The sequence below is a fragment of the Hemitrygon akajei genome, chromosome 29 (genome assembly GCF_048418815.1).
Source record: "Hemitrygon akajei chromosome 29, sHemAka1.3, whole genome shotgun sequence".
In the NCBI taxonomy this organism is placed as follows: Eukaryota; Metazoa; Chordata; class Chondrichthyes; order Myliobatiformes; family Dasyatidae; genus Hemitrygon; species Hemitrygon akajei.
In genome coordinates, this window is record NC_133152.1 from 19129354 (window position 1) to 19147814 (window position 18461).

The 18461-nt window shown below is 37.6% G+C and overlaps 1 protein-coding gene across 3 annotated transcripts in view; it reads left to right on the plus strand.

Moving 5' to 3' along the window:
* vps13d (vacuolar protein sorting 13 homolog D) overlaps positions 1 to 18461 on the plus strand; it is a 288043-nt gene that overhangs the window by 2401 nt on the left and 267181 nt on the right. For all 3 annotated transcript variants that reach the window (XM_073031774.1, XM_073031775.1, XM_073031776.1), the window contains exons 2-4: positions 4409 to 4486; positions 5059 to 5249; positions 17335 to 17415. In XM_073031774.1, the coding sequence (XP_072887875.1) occupies positions 4409 to 4486; positions 5059 to 5249; positions 17335 to 17415 (350 nt within the window). The remainder of the gene's footprint in view (positions 1 to 4408; positions 4487 to 5058; positions 5250 to 17334; positions 17416 to 18461) is intronic.

Sequence of the window (18461 nt, forward strand, 5' to 3'; positions counted from 1 at the left end):
CTTCAACAGCAGCCTATTACTCAATGTCAGCAAGACCAAGGAGCTGATTATTGACCTCAGGAGGAGGAAACTGGAGGTCTATGAGGGATCAGAGGTGAAGAGAGTCAGCAAATTTAAGTTCCTCAGTGTTATCATTTCAGAGGCTCTGTTCTGGGCCCAGCACAGAAAGTGCTATTATAAAGATGGCACAGCAGCGCCTTTACTTCCTTAGAAATTTGTGAAGATTCGGCATGGCATCTAAAGATTTGACAAACTTTTATAGATGTGTGGGTGGAGAATGTATTGACTGATTGCATCACAGCTTGGCAAGGCCCTTGTACAGAAAATTCCACAGAAAGTTGTAGATGTGGCGCAATCCCTCCATGGATGAAGCCCTCCCCGCCATTGAGCACATTCATGTGGAGCACAGTCACAGAAAAGCAGCATCTATCAAGGACCCTCACCACCCAAACTATGCTCTCTTCTCTCTGCTGCCATCAGGAAGGTGGTAACAGGAGCCTCAGGACCCACACCATCAGGTTCATGAACAGTTATTACCCCTCAACCATCAGACTCTTGAACCAGTGGGGATAACTTCACTTGGCCCTATTACTGAACTGTTCCCGCAAACTTGGACTCACTTTCGAGGACTCTCCATCTCTTGGTCTCGATATTTATTGCTTAATTATTATTTCTTTTGTATTTGCACAGTTTGTTGCCTTTTGCACATTGGTTGTTTGTCTGTCCTATTGGAGTGATCTTCCATTGATTCTTTTATGGTTCTTGGATTTACTGTGCATACCTGCAAGAAAATGAATCACAGGGTTGTATGTGGTGACATATATGTACTTTGATAATAAATTTACTTTAAAATTTGAAGGTTGGTAGAAGAGTTGGTAATGTGGAAAATAGCCTTAAGTTGCAGAGAGATAATGGATATGAAATGTGCTGAAAAATGGCAGATGGTGTCTAATTGAGATAAATGTGGTGAACAGAAAAGAAACAACTGAAGGAATTCAGTGGGTCAATCAGTATCTATGGGGAAAGAAATTGTTGACAAGATTCTGCATCATGACTGAAAGACAGGATGAGGGGTTATTCGAGAAAGGAGATAGGTGGCCTGATAAGGAATGATAGGGATGGAGTGAAGTTGGAAGAAAGACAGGTGAGAGATTGTTGGCAACAGACAGAAAGGGGCAGATGAAGCCTGGTAGGGAAAACAGAAGGTCAAGGAGGGGATAGGCTTGAGGATGATAAGTGGTGACAATGCTCTGAATGCTGGAATCTGATAGGTAAAGAAGATAATAATTGGTACCATTAAGGGAGTGATGAAGGGCAAATGGGACCAGTTGTGGACGGGATCCAGAAGGTGAGGTGTATTCATAATGGATGAAACCAGGAAGGGTTTAAAATTTATGATGGGAGTGTTGGAGGTGAGGTATGGGGAAAGGAAACAAAAAAATGGGGGGACCAGAGGTGGATTAGAAGGAGAGAGGGAGGGGAATTTGGGAAGGAAGAGAATGGTAAGTGTCTGGAATGTATTACTTGAAAGGGTGATTAAAGCTGGGTCACCAACAGCATTTAAGAAGTGTTTAGATATACATTTGAGCCGGCTGGTGGTGTAGTGGCATCTGCACCGTGCTTCAAGGCGAGTGATCCCGGGTTCAAATCCGGCCAGCTCCTTGCATGCTTACCATCCGTGCTGGATTGAGTGTCGAGCTTGCAAGTCAGCCTTGTTTAAAAATACAAAGTGCTAAAGAAGCGGAAAGGTTGCCACCTGGTGCGCCACGGGGCATGGAAAGGAACAACAACAAGATGTACACTTGGGCATAGACCTAATTTTGGGTGATGGGATTAAAATGGTACACATGGATGAATTGGGACAAATGGTCAGTTTCCACGTGACACTAAAATGTGAACATATGAAAGTTAATTTCAAATTTGAATAATTGGATTGCCAGGAAATGATATCAGTCGTCAGAGCTAAAATTAGGCTGAGACAGAAGAGATTATGGATGTAGTATGCTGTTTGTTTGCCAAGTGGAGTATTCACAAAATGGATCCTGGGACAGAGAAAGGGGTTCAGCAGCAAGTGAGATGAGAAGGTGAGGAAGAATGAGAAGGCTGCAGAGGTGCAAACTGCCAGAAATTGTGATATCAAAGTACATGTTGAATACTAAGTTCAGGATTCTAACCCTGTGCCTAGAATATTTTTACCTTTTGGATCACAGTGCTGAGGTGGTGATGGATGAAGTCTGTGGGTGACTACAACTGGAGCACTTTCAGATGGATGGTTAACAAATATCACATAAAAAACATATTTGCATGGCATCATGTGTTTGCATGTGTGCTTTTTTTTCTAGTTTGTATTGGCTTAACAAACATAGGTTTTGTTTATTAAAGATTGGGAGGTAACTGAATCTGTACTGTGATTATACCACATCTTGCTATTAGTTTCTTATAAGTAAAAAGTAAGTAACTATTGGTAAGTCGCTTCTGTGTTACATTGCTTTTGTAAATTTCAACGTATTTATCACTCTATTACCAGGTTCACTCTACTTTTCACCAAAGGTTCAAGTTTCATTTATTATCAAACCATGTATCCATATACAACTCTGAAATGTCTCTTCTCCAGATACCCACAAAACAAAGAAAGAACATGAAAGTAATTCAAAAAGAAATATCAACCCCCCCCCCCCCCCACAGCACAAAATGGATCAGGAACAGGAACCCACAAAAACAACCCCTCCTCCACACAAAAAACTAAACAGATATTTGCAGACATATCTGCAAACATCAACCCCTAAACAGCCTCCCCTCACACAACAAAATGGAAAAGGAATAGGTTAAAAACACAATATAAAGACTGTAAGTCTGCAGGTTTGCAGTCCATAAACGCAATAGACCAATCCATAAATGCAGAACCATGATGCCATTGTACGATATCGTCGACATTCATTGGAAGAGAGGGGCACCACACGAGGCAGAGGTCTACCCAACTGCCACAGTTTGCCACACACACTGCTCACAGATTCCTTCTTGAGCAGCGTTCAAATGGAAGGCAGTTAATGCTGAACTCCAGCTCACCTTCCACATTCACCTGGATAACTCAATCTTCCTTGACACTTTAATCTGCAATCAGAGGATGCTTTAATAGGTGAAATAGAATCGAACATTGGTGCTTGCTTCCCAGAATCTTCTCTGAGATTCTGACTCAACTATTTCCAAACTGTACATAGCAGGCTTTAACTGTCCTAGAAACATATTTAATGTGAATAACAGATGTAAAAGAAGTTTAAAAAACACATTTTCATAAGCTGTCTGGAGGATGTCGACCAAGGATGCTGGCGCCATCTTGACTGGAATATAAACACGTTCTCATGCTTTGAATTTCTAAACTTTTATTGTACCTGTCCCAAGGCTGCAAATATCTAACTGAATTCACAAAAGTAACTACAATCGGCCCTCCTTATGCGCGGATTCAACCAACTGCAGATCGGGAAGACCCAGAAGTTCTCTCTCCAGCACTCATTGAAGTATTGTTTGCCTCGTGTCTCGTGTATAGACTTTTTTTCTTGTCATTATCCCCTAAACAACACAGTATAACAACTATTTACATAGCATACATAAGTAATCTAGAGATGATTTATAAGTATAGGGGAGGTTGTGCGTAGGTTATGTGCAAATACTACACCTTTTTATATACAGAACTTGAGCATCCGCGTTTTTTAGTATCTGCGGGAGGTTCCGGAACCAATCCCCCGTGGATAAGGAGGGCCGACTGTAGTCTATGCAGAGATGAGGTGCTGTAGTTAAGAGCTTAATGCACCTAGCAACACTTTCCATTTGGGCAACCTCCAGCATTGATTTCTATAATTTCTGGTAATTTCTCCTCCTTCCCCCTTCCCTCATTTTCCATTTGCCTTCTGGTTCCCCTCTTACTCCTTCTTCTCATCTGTCCATCACCTCTCTCTGGTGCCATTCCTCCTTCCCTTTCTTCCATGGTCCACTATTCTCTCTTGTCAGATTCCTTTCTCTTGGCCCAAAATGTCAACTGTTTATTCCCCTCTATAGATGCTACCTGACTCGTTGAGTTCCTCCAGCACTTTGTGTATGTTGCTCAAGATTTACAGCATCTGCTCTTGTGTTTGTAATCAGATATGCCGTCTATTCTTGATGACAGCTTCAGATGGATGGTTTTCTTTGATCTCAGTTTGCTGTGAGCGCATTCTTCCACTGTCTATTCATTATTTTGGGAAGTAAACCATAAGCTTGTCAGCGTAACATGTCATCAGTTTAAATTATAATTACTGTACTTTGCATGCTGGCTACTTGATCTGGAAGTGCCAAAGACTGGCAATGAGGCAAAAGACACTGCTCATTTATTGTAAAGATAAATACTACAATTTGCACTACTGTTCCAATGCAGGTGCTGTTGAATTGGAAAACCTCCCTCTGAAGAAAGATGCCCTCAAAGAGTTAGATTTACCTTTTGAGGTGAAAGCAGGTTAGTAAATGGCTTGTCTTTTTCCAGACATTGTCGTTAGTATTTAGTCCATATTTGACTATGGAATTTCTCTGCTGTGCTTTCAGTTATGTCTTGTATTTTGTGGATTTTTTCAATTTTAGAAATTAAAAAATAACTGTTGATTAGATATAAAAGGACCTAGAGCTTTTATGATGAATAAACTCTTGGGTTTCCAGCTGGGTACAGGTATCGATCACAACCAGTGTTTCAATAATCAGTGCCAGTTGTAATCGATACCTGTACCCGGCTCATCGGTTATAATCAATACCTATACCTAGCTTGAAGTCTGAGAAGAGTTTATTAGTTGAATAGTTTAATTATTAAAAGAATACTAAATTTGGGGAGAAAAGTTGCTTTTTCTTATTCCATTGATAGTGTTGAGAAGTGGCTGTGGAGAAAGGTGAAGCCTCATTGTTAGTTTTTTGTAAGTTTGCAATATATTTAGTTCTGGATTTTAAAGGTTAATTTAAATATGTCTTCTAGTGAAATCAGAATCAGGAGTAAGATTTCTTTTTATATGACTTCTATAATGGATGTATGCACATTTTCAGGTTTTATTGGGAAGGTAACATTGCAGATCCCATTCTATCGGCCTCATGTGGAACCATGGGTAATATCCATCTCGAGACTCCATCTGATTGGAGCACCAATTAAACAGTCTGATTTTGATGAAGAGGCTGAACGTTCGCAGGACAGGAAGAGAAAGTGTGAATTGCTGAATGCTCTGGAGGCAAAATGGAAGGTTGGTGTCTTAAGTATCTAAGAGCACCTTATGTGAAATGTAGTGCGATACAATATTTCTCTAGCTAGGCCTCTGCTGATTAATGAATTTCTACATCAATGGTAACTTAAATCCTGACTCATTAAATTTTTGTCTGGTTGTTACAGCTTTAATAACGGTGCACAATCATGGATACTGTACCACGAGGTTCAATCCTAATCTTTAATTTTGTTTCACAGTTCCATTTGGTAGTGATCAGTGATGGAGAAAAATTTTATTGGATTATTGTACCTTATATTTCTTCCTCCTCCCCCCCACCTTGCCCTGACTTCTCATCTTTTTTTCTCCAGTCCTGATGAAGGGCCTCAACCCGAAACATCAACTGTAGTCTTTTCCAAAGATGCTGCCTGGCCTACTGAGTTCCTCTAGCATTTTGTGTGTGTTGCTTGGATTTCCATCAACTGCAGATTTTTTTCTTGTTTGTGATTGGATTATTGAGATGTTTCCAGTTTCAAAGCTTTGCAGTTTCATGTAGTAGGGCTGGTGCCTGGAGCTGAGAATCTGTTATCCCCAGGCTGCTTGATTCCCAGGATTAATTGGTGTGTTCTTATGAAAGGTTTTCTTGCCTGAGAAACGTTACTGGGAGTACATTTGAGAAGAGCACGCAAGGTATAACAGTTTGCTGCAGCTTGTCCATACTGAAATTAATCTTTTAAAGCAAAGATGAGCAAGTACCCAGTTAAACCAATGAGCCTTTCAAATCCTGCTGTTGTGATTCATATGCAACATCACCCTCTATTGCACAAACCAATAGGCTGTGCAATGTTCAGATAGAAGTTTAAAAATAAGTAGTTAGGGGTGAGGGGTCCTAATAGAAATGTCCAATCCAATTTAGGAAAAAGCTCTTGGATAATGATTGTGACTCCAGTAGGCAATTAGCTGAGTTGCTGATGACCACTATGACTAGAGGCTCATCAAGAATGCCCACTGCATTAGTCAAACTCACAAATATGTCCAGGTCATTCTTGAATGCTCGTAGTGAATCCATGCTAACTGAATTTATCAACTATTTGTTTTCAGAAATGAAAAATAATAATTCTTATATCCACATTGTCAAATGCTTCTATATTTTAAAAACTTTGAATGAATCACCTTGAAGTCTATCTATTTCTACACTGTACGAACCCATTTCCTCAGGATCTTACTGTATTTGATAACCTATAGAATTGGCTTAAGTTTTGTGGTCTTTAACCTCATCATGTGAGATGACCGAAACCAGATATTGTAATCTGGATGAGTCATGTAAAGAGACAGAATTGTATTTCAGTATTTAGTTTCGCCATCACAGCAATGCATCTCAACCTTCATTGTTTTAGCAATAAACCTTCAATAATTTATGTGTATAACATCCAGGCCTTATGCTGATCAACACCCTAAACTCATAATCCTCCAGGGGTATGGATAGGCTTAGCACTATTCCTTCAAAGTTCAAAGTCAATTTATTATCAAAGTATGTATATGTCACCATATACAACACTGAGGTTTGTTTTCCTACGGGCACACTCATAAATCCAAATAACACAATAGAATCAATGAAAGACAGCATCCAACAGGATAGCAAGCAACTCGTGTGCAAAAGATAACTGCAAATACAAAAGAGAAAAAATATATAAACTTGATGAATCCTTGAAAGTGAGTCCATGCTGTGTGAGGACGGTTCAGTAATGGGAGCAAGTGAAGGTCACCGTCCAGTTCAAGAGCCCCACTGATTCAAGATTGAAATCATCGAGGCAGTTGCTGAGACGAGCAAGTGTTCAGTGCCACCTACCAGGCTGTCCCTCATTGCTACTGGAGAAGGTGTCTGCACATGGTCGTCTCTCACTCTCATTTTGTGCTTCTGAAGGAAGGTCCTTGCATTCGAGTGACCTCTCTCTCCCTCAGTGCTGTTGTGGATGGTGCTGGAGCAAGGTTTAATTGACGTGGATTGTGGATTTGGTCTCTAATTCAGGTTTATGATGTGTTCGAGTTCTGGTCGCTCTTTTTTGTTACTGCTTCCTGGGTGATTTTTGAATCTGGGTGGCCTGCAGATAATGAACATTCAGCTGAACTGAAATATGCTTTTTGATTTTTTTGGGTTTTATATTCTGTATTATCACCCGTTTTATTTTATTGCGTTTGTATGATTTTTTTTTGTGCCTGGAGGGGGAGGGTGTTGATGTTTTTCTTTGAATGGGTTGATTCCGTGGTTCTTTGTTTCATGATTGCCCGTGGGGAAGATGAATTTCCGGGTTGTATTCTGCATGCATACTTTGATAATAAGCAATAAATATTGAGAGCATAAGATGAGTACTTGAAAGTGAGTCCAAAGGTTGTGGGAACAGTTCAGTAATGGAAGCGAGTGAAGTTATCTCCACTAGTTCAAGGGTCTGATGATTGAAGGGTAATAACTGTTCATGAACCTGCTGGCGTGGATCCTGAGGCTCCTGTTACCATCTTCCTGATGGCAGCAGAGAGAAGAGAGCAGAGCTTGGGTGGTGAGGGTCCTTGATAGATGCTGCTTTTCTGTTACAGTGCTCCATGTGGATGTGCTCAATGGTGGGGAGGGCTTTACCTGTGATTGACTGGCTGTATCCACTACTTCCTGCCGAATTTTCCATTATATACCAGGCTGTGATGCAACCAATCAATATACTCTCCTCCGTACATCTGTAGAAGTTTGTCAAAGTTTTAGATGTCATGCCGAATCTTTGCAAAATTCTGAAGAAATAAAGGCATTGCCATGCCTTCTTTGTAATGGCACTTACATGCCAAATCAGATCCTCTGAAATGATAACACTGAGGAATTTAAATTTGCATTCCCAAGTTGGTTAGTTGATGGTGAGACCCCTCGATGCTGCTGAGCCTTTCATGTGTAAATGTATGGAAATTTTGGGTGAGTGTTTGACAGAAGTTGGTAAAAGTAAATAGTTGGATACCCTACCTTGTTCTTTCTTTCTTTCTTTTTCAATCTTTTTATTAGTATTAATAATATTATTAACAAAATACAATTGATATATTAATAAAAGGATTACAAACATACAAATTCCCATTACACATGAAAGAATACATAAGCAATGATTACAGTATAAATGAGTTTTCCCAAAACATGAACCATACAGTATATGTATGAACAAGGTAAATCTAGATATTTCATAATATATGTAAAAAAAACAGGAAAAAAAAATTTGCAAAATTGACTAAACTACTAATCTAATATCTAATGAAGAAGAAAAAAGAAGCAAAAAAAGAAAAACTAAAAAAGAGAAAAAAAGGGCTGTTTATAATATCTCACAAGAATACATAATCATCAGTGTCATCAACTCCGATCCTCTCAACATAAATAAGATTAAAGCTGGAAAATCCAATAAGCTTGGAACAGGGTCATATTACATCATATGAAAATATTGAATAAATGGTGTCCATATCTTTTCAAATTTAATAAAGTATCGAATACATCACTTCTAATTTTTTCTAAATTTAAACATAACATAGTTTGAGAAAGCCAATGAAATACAGTGGGAGGATTAATTTCCTTCCAATTCAACAAAATAGATCTTCTAGCCATCAAAGTGAGAAATGCAATCATTCGACAGGCGGAAGAAGATAAATGAAGTGAGTCCATCATCGGTAAACCAAAAATTGCGGTAATAGGATGGGGTTGTAAATCGATGTTCAATACCGCAGAGATAATATCAAAAATATCTTTCCAATATTTTTTTCAAAAGCGGACATGACCAAAACATATGAGTTAAAGATGCGATTTCAAATTGACATCTATCACAAATAGGGTTTATATAAGAATAAAAATGAGCTAATTTATCCTTGGACATATGGGCCCTATGTACGACCTTAAATTGTATTAATGAATGTTTGGCACATATAGATGATGTATTAACTAAATGAAGAATTCTATCCCAATTCTCAATAGGAATAATAAGATTAAGCTCTCTTTCCCAATCATTTTTTGTCTTATAAAGGGGCTCTGAACGTATCTTCATAATTATATTATAAAGTTTTGATATAAGCCCTTTTTGAAAAGGGTTTAATTCAAACAAACTCTCCAAAATATCTGAAGACACAAAATTTGGAAACGTAGGAAGTACCGTACTTAAAAAATGCCTAACCTGTAAATATCTAAAAAAATTAAATCTAGGCAAATTATATTTATTAGATAATTGCTCAAAAGACATAAAACAATTGTCCGAAAATAAATCAGAAAATCTTAATAAACCCTTAGTTTTCCAAGCCAAAAAAGCTTGATCTATAATTGAAGGGTGGAAAAAACAATTAGATACAATAGGAATATTTAAAACGAATTGAGCCAACCCGAAAAATTTCCGAAATTGAAACCATATACGTAAGGTATATTTAACTATCGGGTTGTCAATTCGTTTCGGCAATTTAGAAAGAGCAAAAGGGAGAGAAGTCCCTAAAATAGAACCCAGAGCATAACCTGGTACCGATTTAATTTCCAAACTCACCCAATGAGGGCCAAAAGAACCATCCCAGTCTTTCAACCAACATAACAAATATCTAATATTAACTGCCCAATAATAAAATCTGAAATTAGGTAATGCCAACCCACCTTCCTTCTTTGTCTTCTGTAAGTATATTTTACCTAACCTGGGATTTTTATTCTGCCATATATATGAGGAAATTTTTGAATCGACATTAGTAAAAAAGGATTTCGGAATAAAAATTGGTACCGCTTGAAAAATATATAAAAACTTAGGTAAAATAACCATCTTAATAGCATTAATCCGACCTATCAGAGATAAAGATAATGGTGACCACTTAGTAAACAAGCCTTTAATCTGATCAATTAAGGGTAAAAAATTAAACCTAAATAATTCTTTATGGTTTTTTGTGATTTTAATCCCTAAGTAAATAAAAGAGTCATTAACTAATTTAAAAGGTAAATTACCATAACTTGGGACCTGTCTATTCAAAGGAAACAATTCACTCTTATTAAGATTTAACTTATACCCAGAAAACTCACTAAATTGAGCCAACAATGATAGAACTGCTGGAATAGATTTCTCAGGGTTAGAAATGAATAATAATAAATCATCTGCATACAAAGATACCTTATGAATATCTGTCCCACGATTAATACCCAAAATATCCTGTGATTCTCTGATGGCAATTGCCAAAGGTTCTAAAGCAATATTAAATAGTAATGGGCTAAGAGGACAACCTTGTCTAGTGCCCCGAAATAAACAAAAAAAGGGAGATCTTTGATATTATTAGTAAACACCGAGGCTACTGGAGTGTGATAAATCAGTTTAATCCAAGAAATGAATGTTGGACTAAAATTAAACTTCTCCAACACATAAAATAAGTAAGGCCATTCAACTCTATCAAATGCTTTCTCCGCATCTAATGAAATAACACATTCTGAAGTGCTATGTGAAGGAGTATAAACAATATTCAGTAATCTCCTAACATTGAAAAAAGAACAGCGATTTTTAATAAAACCGGTTTGATCTTCCGAAATAATTTGGGGTAATACCTTCTCCAGCCTGGAAGCCAGTAATTTGGAAAAGATCTTGGAGTCCACATTCAATAAAGATATTGGTCTATAAGATGCACAGTCAGTAGGGTCTTTATCTTTCTTCAGTATTAAAGAAATGGAAGCTCTATAAAAAGATTGTGGCAAATTCCCCAATCTAATTGCTTCTTCAAAAACCCTGCATAACCAAGGAGAAAGAGTAGCGGAAAAACATTTTAAAAATTCTACTGTATGCCCATCTGGACCTGGTGCTTTCCCAGAATTCATTGAGGAAATAACCCCTTTAATTTCTGCATCCGTAATCGGAGTATCTAATATTGAAAGATCATCGGATGATAATTTTGGAAAATTCACTTTCCCAAGAAAATCACACATGGTATTATGATCCTGAGGGAATTCAGATTGATACAGGGAGGTATAAAAGTCTTGAAATGACTTATTTATCTCATCATGGTTAACTGTCAAATCCCCATTCTGCTGACGAATCTTAGTGATTTGACGTTTAACCAAAACATTCTTCAACTGACTAGCTAACAGTTTACCCGATTTATCACTATGTATATAAAAATCAGATCTGGTTTTCATTAATTGATTTTCAATCGGAGATGTAAGTAATAAACTATGTTCCATTTGAAGTTCAACCCTTTGTAAAGCTCCCTACTAGGAGTGATCGAATATTTCTTGTCAATCTCTTTAATTTTATCAACCAATAAAAGAGTTTCCTTCTTAATGCGTTTTCTCAGACCAACAGAGTAAGAGATAATCTGTCCACGTATATACGCTTTAAAAGTGTTCCGCAAGAGATATCATCTGTGGAATTAGTTGAAAAGAAGAAATCGATCTGCTCCTTCATAAATTTAATAAAGTCCGGATCTTGCAATAAGGTAGAGTCAAATCGCCATTGATAGATAGATAGATACTTTATTCATCCCCATGGGGAAATTCAACTTTTTTCCAATGTCCCATACACTTGTTGTAGCAAAACTAATTACATACAATACTTAACTCAGTAAAAAATATGATATGCATCTAAATCACTATCTCAAAAAGCATTAATAATAGCTTTTAAAAAAGTTCTTAAGTCCTAGCGGTAGAATTGTAAAGCCTAATGGCATTGGGGAGTATCGACCTCTTCATCCTGTCTGAGGAGCATTGCATCGATAGTAACCTGTCGCTGAAACTGCTTCTCTGTCTCTGGATGGTGCTATGTAGAGGATGTTCAGAGTTTTCCATAATTGATCGTAGCCTACTCAGCGCCCTTCGCTCAGCTACCGATGTTAAACTCTCCAGTACTTTGCCCACGACAGAGCCCGCCTTCCTTACCAGCTTATTAAAACGTGAGGCGTCCCTCTTCTTAATGCTTCCTCCCCAACACGCCACCACAAAGAAGAGGGCGCTCTCCACAACTGACCTATAGAACATCTTCAGCATCTCACTACAGACATTGAATGACGCCAACCTTCTAAGGAAGTACAGTCGACTCTGTGCCTTCCTGCACAAGGCATCTGTGTTGGCAGTCCAGTCTAGCTTCTTGTCTAACTGTACTCCCAGATACTTGTAGGTCTTAACCTGCTCCACACATTCTCCATTAATGATCACTGGCTCCATATGAGGCCTAGATCTCCTAAAGTCCACCACCATCTCCTTGGTCTTGGTGATATTGAGACGCAGGTAGTTTGAGTTGCACCATATCACAAAGTCCTGTATCAGTTTCCTATACTCCTCCTCCTGTCCATTCCTGACACACCCCACTATGGCCGTGTCATCAGCGAACTTCTGCACATGGCAGGACTCCCAGTTATATTGGAAGTCTGATGTGTACAGGGTGAACAGGACCGGAGAGAGTACGGTTCCCTGCGGCGCTTCTGTGCTGCTGACCACCGTGTCAGACCTACAGTCTCCCAACCGCACATACTGAGGTCTATCTGTCAAGTAGTCCACTATCCAATCCACCATGTGAGAGTCTACTCCCATCTCCGTTAGTTTGTGCCTTAAGATCTAACATTAGAAGCTGTATCCATAAATTTAATAGAAAGTTTTAATGGAGCATGGTCAGAGATAGCTATAATATCATAATTACAACCAATTACCGATGGAATAAAACAAGAGTCAATAAAAAAATAATCAATTCTCGAATAGGAATGATAAACATGTGAGGAAAAAAGAAAACTCTTTGTCGTTAGGATGCCGAAATCTCCAAATATCAAAAACTCCATTATCAGTCAAAAAGGAGTTAATACAAGTGGCCGACTTATTGGGTAAAGTCTGAATAGATATAGATTTGCCCATCAAAGGATTTAAACAACAATTAAAGTCACCACCCATTATTAACATATTCATTTAGATTAGGTAAGGAAGTAAATAAGGACTTAAAAAAATCAGGACAATCCACATTTGGAGCATAAACATTAACCATAGCAACCTTTTTATTACAAAGTAAACCCGTAATTAACAAAAATCTACCATTCGGATCCGAAAGGATATCATGTTGAACAAATGCAATAGAGGAGTCAATAAAAATTGAAACTCCCTTAACTTTGGCATTCGAATTCGAATGATACTGTTGACCCCGCCAAGACCTAAAAAAGCGAAATTTGTCCTCCTAAGTCTTTGGAATACTTTGAAAATCTTCTTTCGTTTAATCGGATGGTTTAAACCATTAGTATTCCAAGACACAAAATTAATGGTTTGAGCCATTATAACCAAATTTTTAATTTTAACCAAATTATAATTTTAACCAAATTATAAACTCATGCACCCGGAAGAGGAACAAAAATAAAGAGCGGACCCGGAAGTGACGACATCGTAGACATATTTGTAGTTCAAAAACAGCCCAAATGAAAAAACTAAAACAAACTGGTAAAAGAAAAATAAAATTAGAAAACAGACCATCCCCCACCCCCACAAGAAAAAGAAAAAAAGCCAAAATATGGCTAGAAAAAGGAAAAAATGAGACTAATTCTACCCCCATATCAGGGGAAGACCACTCCGTATATAAAGGGTATATATAAAAAAACCACCCCAACTTTAAAAATTATAATCACTATACTAAAAACCATGCTTCTTAATATACTTAGTTGTAAAAAAAAAGAATATAATCACTAAAAGCTTATATATCGGGTTATAACCCAAACAAATCAAGAAATATTTAAACTATGATAAGCGATGCATTATAGGAAGAAGACGAAAAAAGAAAAAATAACGCCATCTTAAACAAAACTAAGAATATTTTTCCAAAAAACCACCATCTTAATAAAAAAAAATTTCCCTTCAAAAGGTTAAAAATATACCTTCAAGGGAACAAAAATAATAGTCAAAAATATAGTATAATGGTTAAAGTGTGTAAAACAGAGCAATTAATATAACGAAAACACACTTTAACTTAAATATAAAGTATAGGATAAACCTACACCAATAACCAGAGACTAACTCTGGTTTGAGGAATCGAAAACCATCTTACACGATCAGAATCATTCATTTATTAGGGATTAGTGTCTATGGCTGTAGGAAAGTTCTCCTCCAGATACTTTCTCGCTTCAGATGTAGAAAGGAAAACCTGGCGTGGAGCATTCGGCGGAGAGATTCTAAGCTTCGCAGGGTATAAGAGCGCAGGTTTTAGATTTTTCTCATAACGTTCAGACATCAGAGGTTTAAAAAGAAGCCTTTTCTTCATAACTTCAGGACTAAAATCTTCAACCAAACGGAAGTGGTAATCTTGAAATTTAATCATTCCAGCCCGCCGAGCCACACAAATAAGTTCTTTGTCGTGTACATAGTGAAACCGGACAATTACAACCGAGGGTTTAGCTGGAGCACTCGATGATCGACGCCAAATTCTATGTGCTCGATCAAGTAACGAGGGGTTCTCTGGGAAAACCGACGGGAACGCATCTTTTAAAAGTTGAGCAAAATATTTCGAAGGATCGTCTTTTTCTATGCCGTCTGGGAGACCAAGTATACGTAGGTTCTGTCTTCTGGACCGATTCTCAAAGTCGACACTCTTGGCTTTAAGTGTTTCCACCAATTTAATGGTCGAAATTAAATCCTGTTGCAATTTTTCAATTGTCAAATCTCGTTTCCGAGCTTCTTCTTGCAGAGACGCGATAAGAACTTGCTGCTGGTTAATTACTGAATCCGTCTTAACCATATAATCTTGAAAAGCCTTTATATCTTGTTTAAAAACTTGTTGTAGTTCATCGAATTTTTTATCCAAAACCTCCATAAACAGTTCATAAGTTAATTCAGTGCATTGCGGATGAGCTTGCTTCTTTCCATTACCGTTCGGGTTGCGCCCCGGTTCTCGTCCTTTAGATCTAAGAGCCATTTCTGTTTGCATATCTTCAAAAATTCACAATAAACTCTTAACGATAAACCCAAGAAAATAGCAAGAATCTTTTGGTGTAGGTAAAAATAAGTTGGATAAGGGTGATCAAAGGTTAAAAAAAGTAAAGGTTATGGAGCGAATCTAAAACAGTACTCACTCCATGAGCGTCTCCTGCTGACCTACCTTGTTGAATTTGTGTTGGTGAAAACTCAAAACATTTACTTGTGTGAAATTTGTAAAATTCAGAAACAATAAAAAAATTGAAACAACTAGAATATTGTCAAGTTAATTTGGGTATTAATTATCTTCTGCCGGTGCAAAATCATCTGAATAGTTTGTTCATCTAATTACCAGCAAAATCTTCTCATCAATCTGCAGTCATTTAATGCAAGACTGTAACAGCACTATGATGTACAATATGCTGTTGTGTTTGAATACCCCAACAAACTTCCAGCTGCTACAAAAAATGTAAGCTGTCTGTTGATCTATTGCAATTATTTTCAGATCCCATATGGTTGTTGAATCATAGAGAGGGAAATAATGGGTGCTTAAGCATAAGAACTTTGTTTTTATTAGCCCATGTTTGAACTGCGCCAAATATACTGAATGTTTTTTATATAATAAACTTCACTGCTACTTCAGTGATTTATGTGCATGCACCCACTTCTTACAGACATTTCAAATTAATTTGTTTTAGCCTGTTTTTCCAGTTTCATACAGAGATTCCAGATAATTACTCAGCATTTAGATGTCCTATAATCTTGTTCTTTCCTTTTCTTCTGGATTTTGTAAGGGTCAATATGTTAACTTTCCATAGATGCTGTCTAGCTGCTGATTTCTTCCAGCATTTTGTGTTTGTTGCTTGGATTTCCAGCATCTGCGGGTTTTCCCTTGTTTGTGTTACTATGCATTTACTCTATTTCTCTCTTTCTCATTGTAATCTGAACTGTTGATTATCTTTAGCATTTTCTGTTTCTATTATTGGGTTCGTATATCTGTTTTAATATTTAGTTCTGCTATGGTTTTCCAAAATATATCATTTTATCTGCTGAGTGTTTTTATATTTCACAAATTGTTCTATGATCTCCTAAAGTATGTCTGTATTCCTTACTATTTACAGTATTTCTACTTTTTTAACCATCTGCAAAATGTGAAATTATGGTATCTATAGATGGTCATGTCGATTACATAGAACATAAAAGAGTACTGGTTCCTTATGGTTGTTTTATCCAGGGGTAATAGTGGGGATAAGTTCCCACTACCTGTTAAATGCTCCCAATGGCATGTGTCCTAAATAGCCTCTGGCAACCATTCAGCTCCTGAACCTCACTGTGTGGTTTAGCTACTAAGCCCCATGGAACAGTTTGTACTGGCAAGAGAAGCAGCAAAGAAAGGTTACTGGCGCCTTAAAACCACTTTGGGCAGATGGGACCAGTCAGCTATGGTTGGCAGCTCATTTAGGAGAAGAAAAGCTCTACTCTCAAACCTCCATTGCCTTGTGGCTGTACCCACTCATGGGGAAGGCTCTGGGAGTAAACCCCGAGGGGGAAAAAATTCCAGAGCTGGAGTTCAGTGCTGACTGGCAATCCTTGCTGCTGCCAAACTGTATCGGTGTTTGTCATTCCTTTGGTTTCATCAGCTGCATGGAGTGGCGGGGCTTACCACATCTTGCTCCCTATATTGCACTGCCCTGGCTTGCATATCATGTAGTTAGCCCGGGAGGCAACATCCATGATTGACCCATACCAGCGGAGGGCCTCAGATTAGTACAGTGCAGGAACAGGCCCTCTAGCCTACAATGTCAATTGAATTGCAAATGAGGTGAAGATGAAAAAGTATTCAAAATGCTGAAAGCATTTGTATTATTACTGATCTATAGATAAGGATTATTATCTCACTCACATTTTATGTGCTCAGTAATTTTTATATTAAGTAACTAAATTATGGAATGTGATTTCCTTAGAATCTGATGAGTTTGAATGACTGGGCTTAAATTTAGGAAGGCATTAGTGAAGAGGAAGTATACTTAATTTTATTTCTATTTATTACTATATGCTATTTGTTTCTAGAAATATGTTTCCAATGTAGAAAAGTGAACATTTCTTTTAGAAGAAGTGATGTAAAGGAAATGTGCACATTTCAATGGGATAAAATTTCAATGAATGCATAATGTACTTATTTCCATACTCCTTTGAAGTACATCTAAAGTTCAAAGTTGCCTTTTGTTACAGAGAGACCAACAACAGAAAGGGGAATCTTACTGGTACTCGGTTACTGCATCCATAGTTACCAGAATTGTGGAAAATGTGGAGGTGAGTAATCATGAAAATTAGCAAACTAAACCGGCCCCCTTTTTTCTAAAAGGAAAACTGATCTACTGAAGTAAATTTTGAAATACTTAATTCTAATTGTATTTGGAATTTTAAAAGTAAGAAAGCTCAATGGAAAAGTTTCTTATTAATATGCACATTAAAGTATCAGTTACATATAGTGTCATTCTGGTGCGGATAGAGGCATAGCCTGAGTGTTCAGCTATTCATGGTATTTATTTCCTGTTATGAATTTTGAGAAGATATTGGTGACTTGTGTCATTGAGTTGGTACAGTGTGGTAAAAGTGTTCTCTCAGTGCTGTTAGGGAGCAAGTTCCAAAATGGTGATGAAAGAACAAAATAATTCCAAGACAAGACTTTATATAATGTGGAATGAACTTAATAGTTTTTGGGATGTTATGAAAGGAATCCATAATTAATTGCTGCAGTAGATCTTGTAGATAGTACAATGTATTGATGGTGTACCTGTGCTGGAGAATGTATATTGTAAAAAAGGGTTGCAGCCTGCATTGCTATTAAGTTGGTTTGGAGGAATATTCACCTGTGCAAGTATTCTTTGTAATTCCTGACCTTCAGCACGTAGATGGTGGAAAAGTTTACAAGAGTCAGATGGTAAATCACTGTGCAATACTTGGTGTGCCAAAAAACCTGTTTCCATGTTCTTTCATTCTTTATTCAACCATGGTCTGTGAATGGTTCCTGTGGTCACAGTTTGCAGAGCTCCCCAGATTCTAGGTGATGTGAATGTTAAGAAGAATAGATTTTCATTGGAAGTGAAAATGTGAACTTTGTCTGGGACTTGTTCAGCATTCAGTCAACTGCTTACCAACTCATCCCTGAATATTGTCCAGATCCTGCTAAATACAGACACAATCTGTTTCTTTATTTGGATAGTTGGGTAAGGAGCAGTAATCAGGAAAGTTAACTGATGAAGCAGCTGAGATTGATTGGATTTGGATCACTGCCCTGGTGAAAACTCATAGCTACAATTATTGTTCATTTCAGACTTTGTTCCAGGCAATTTTTC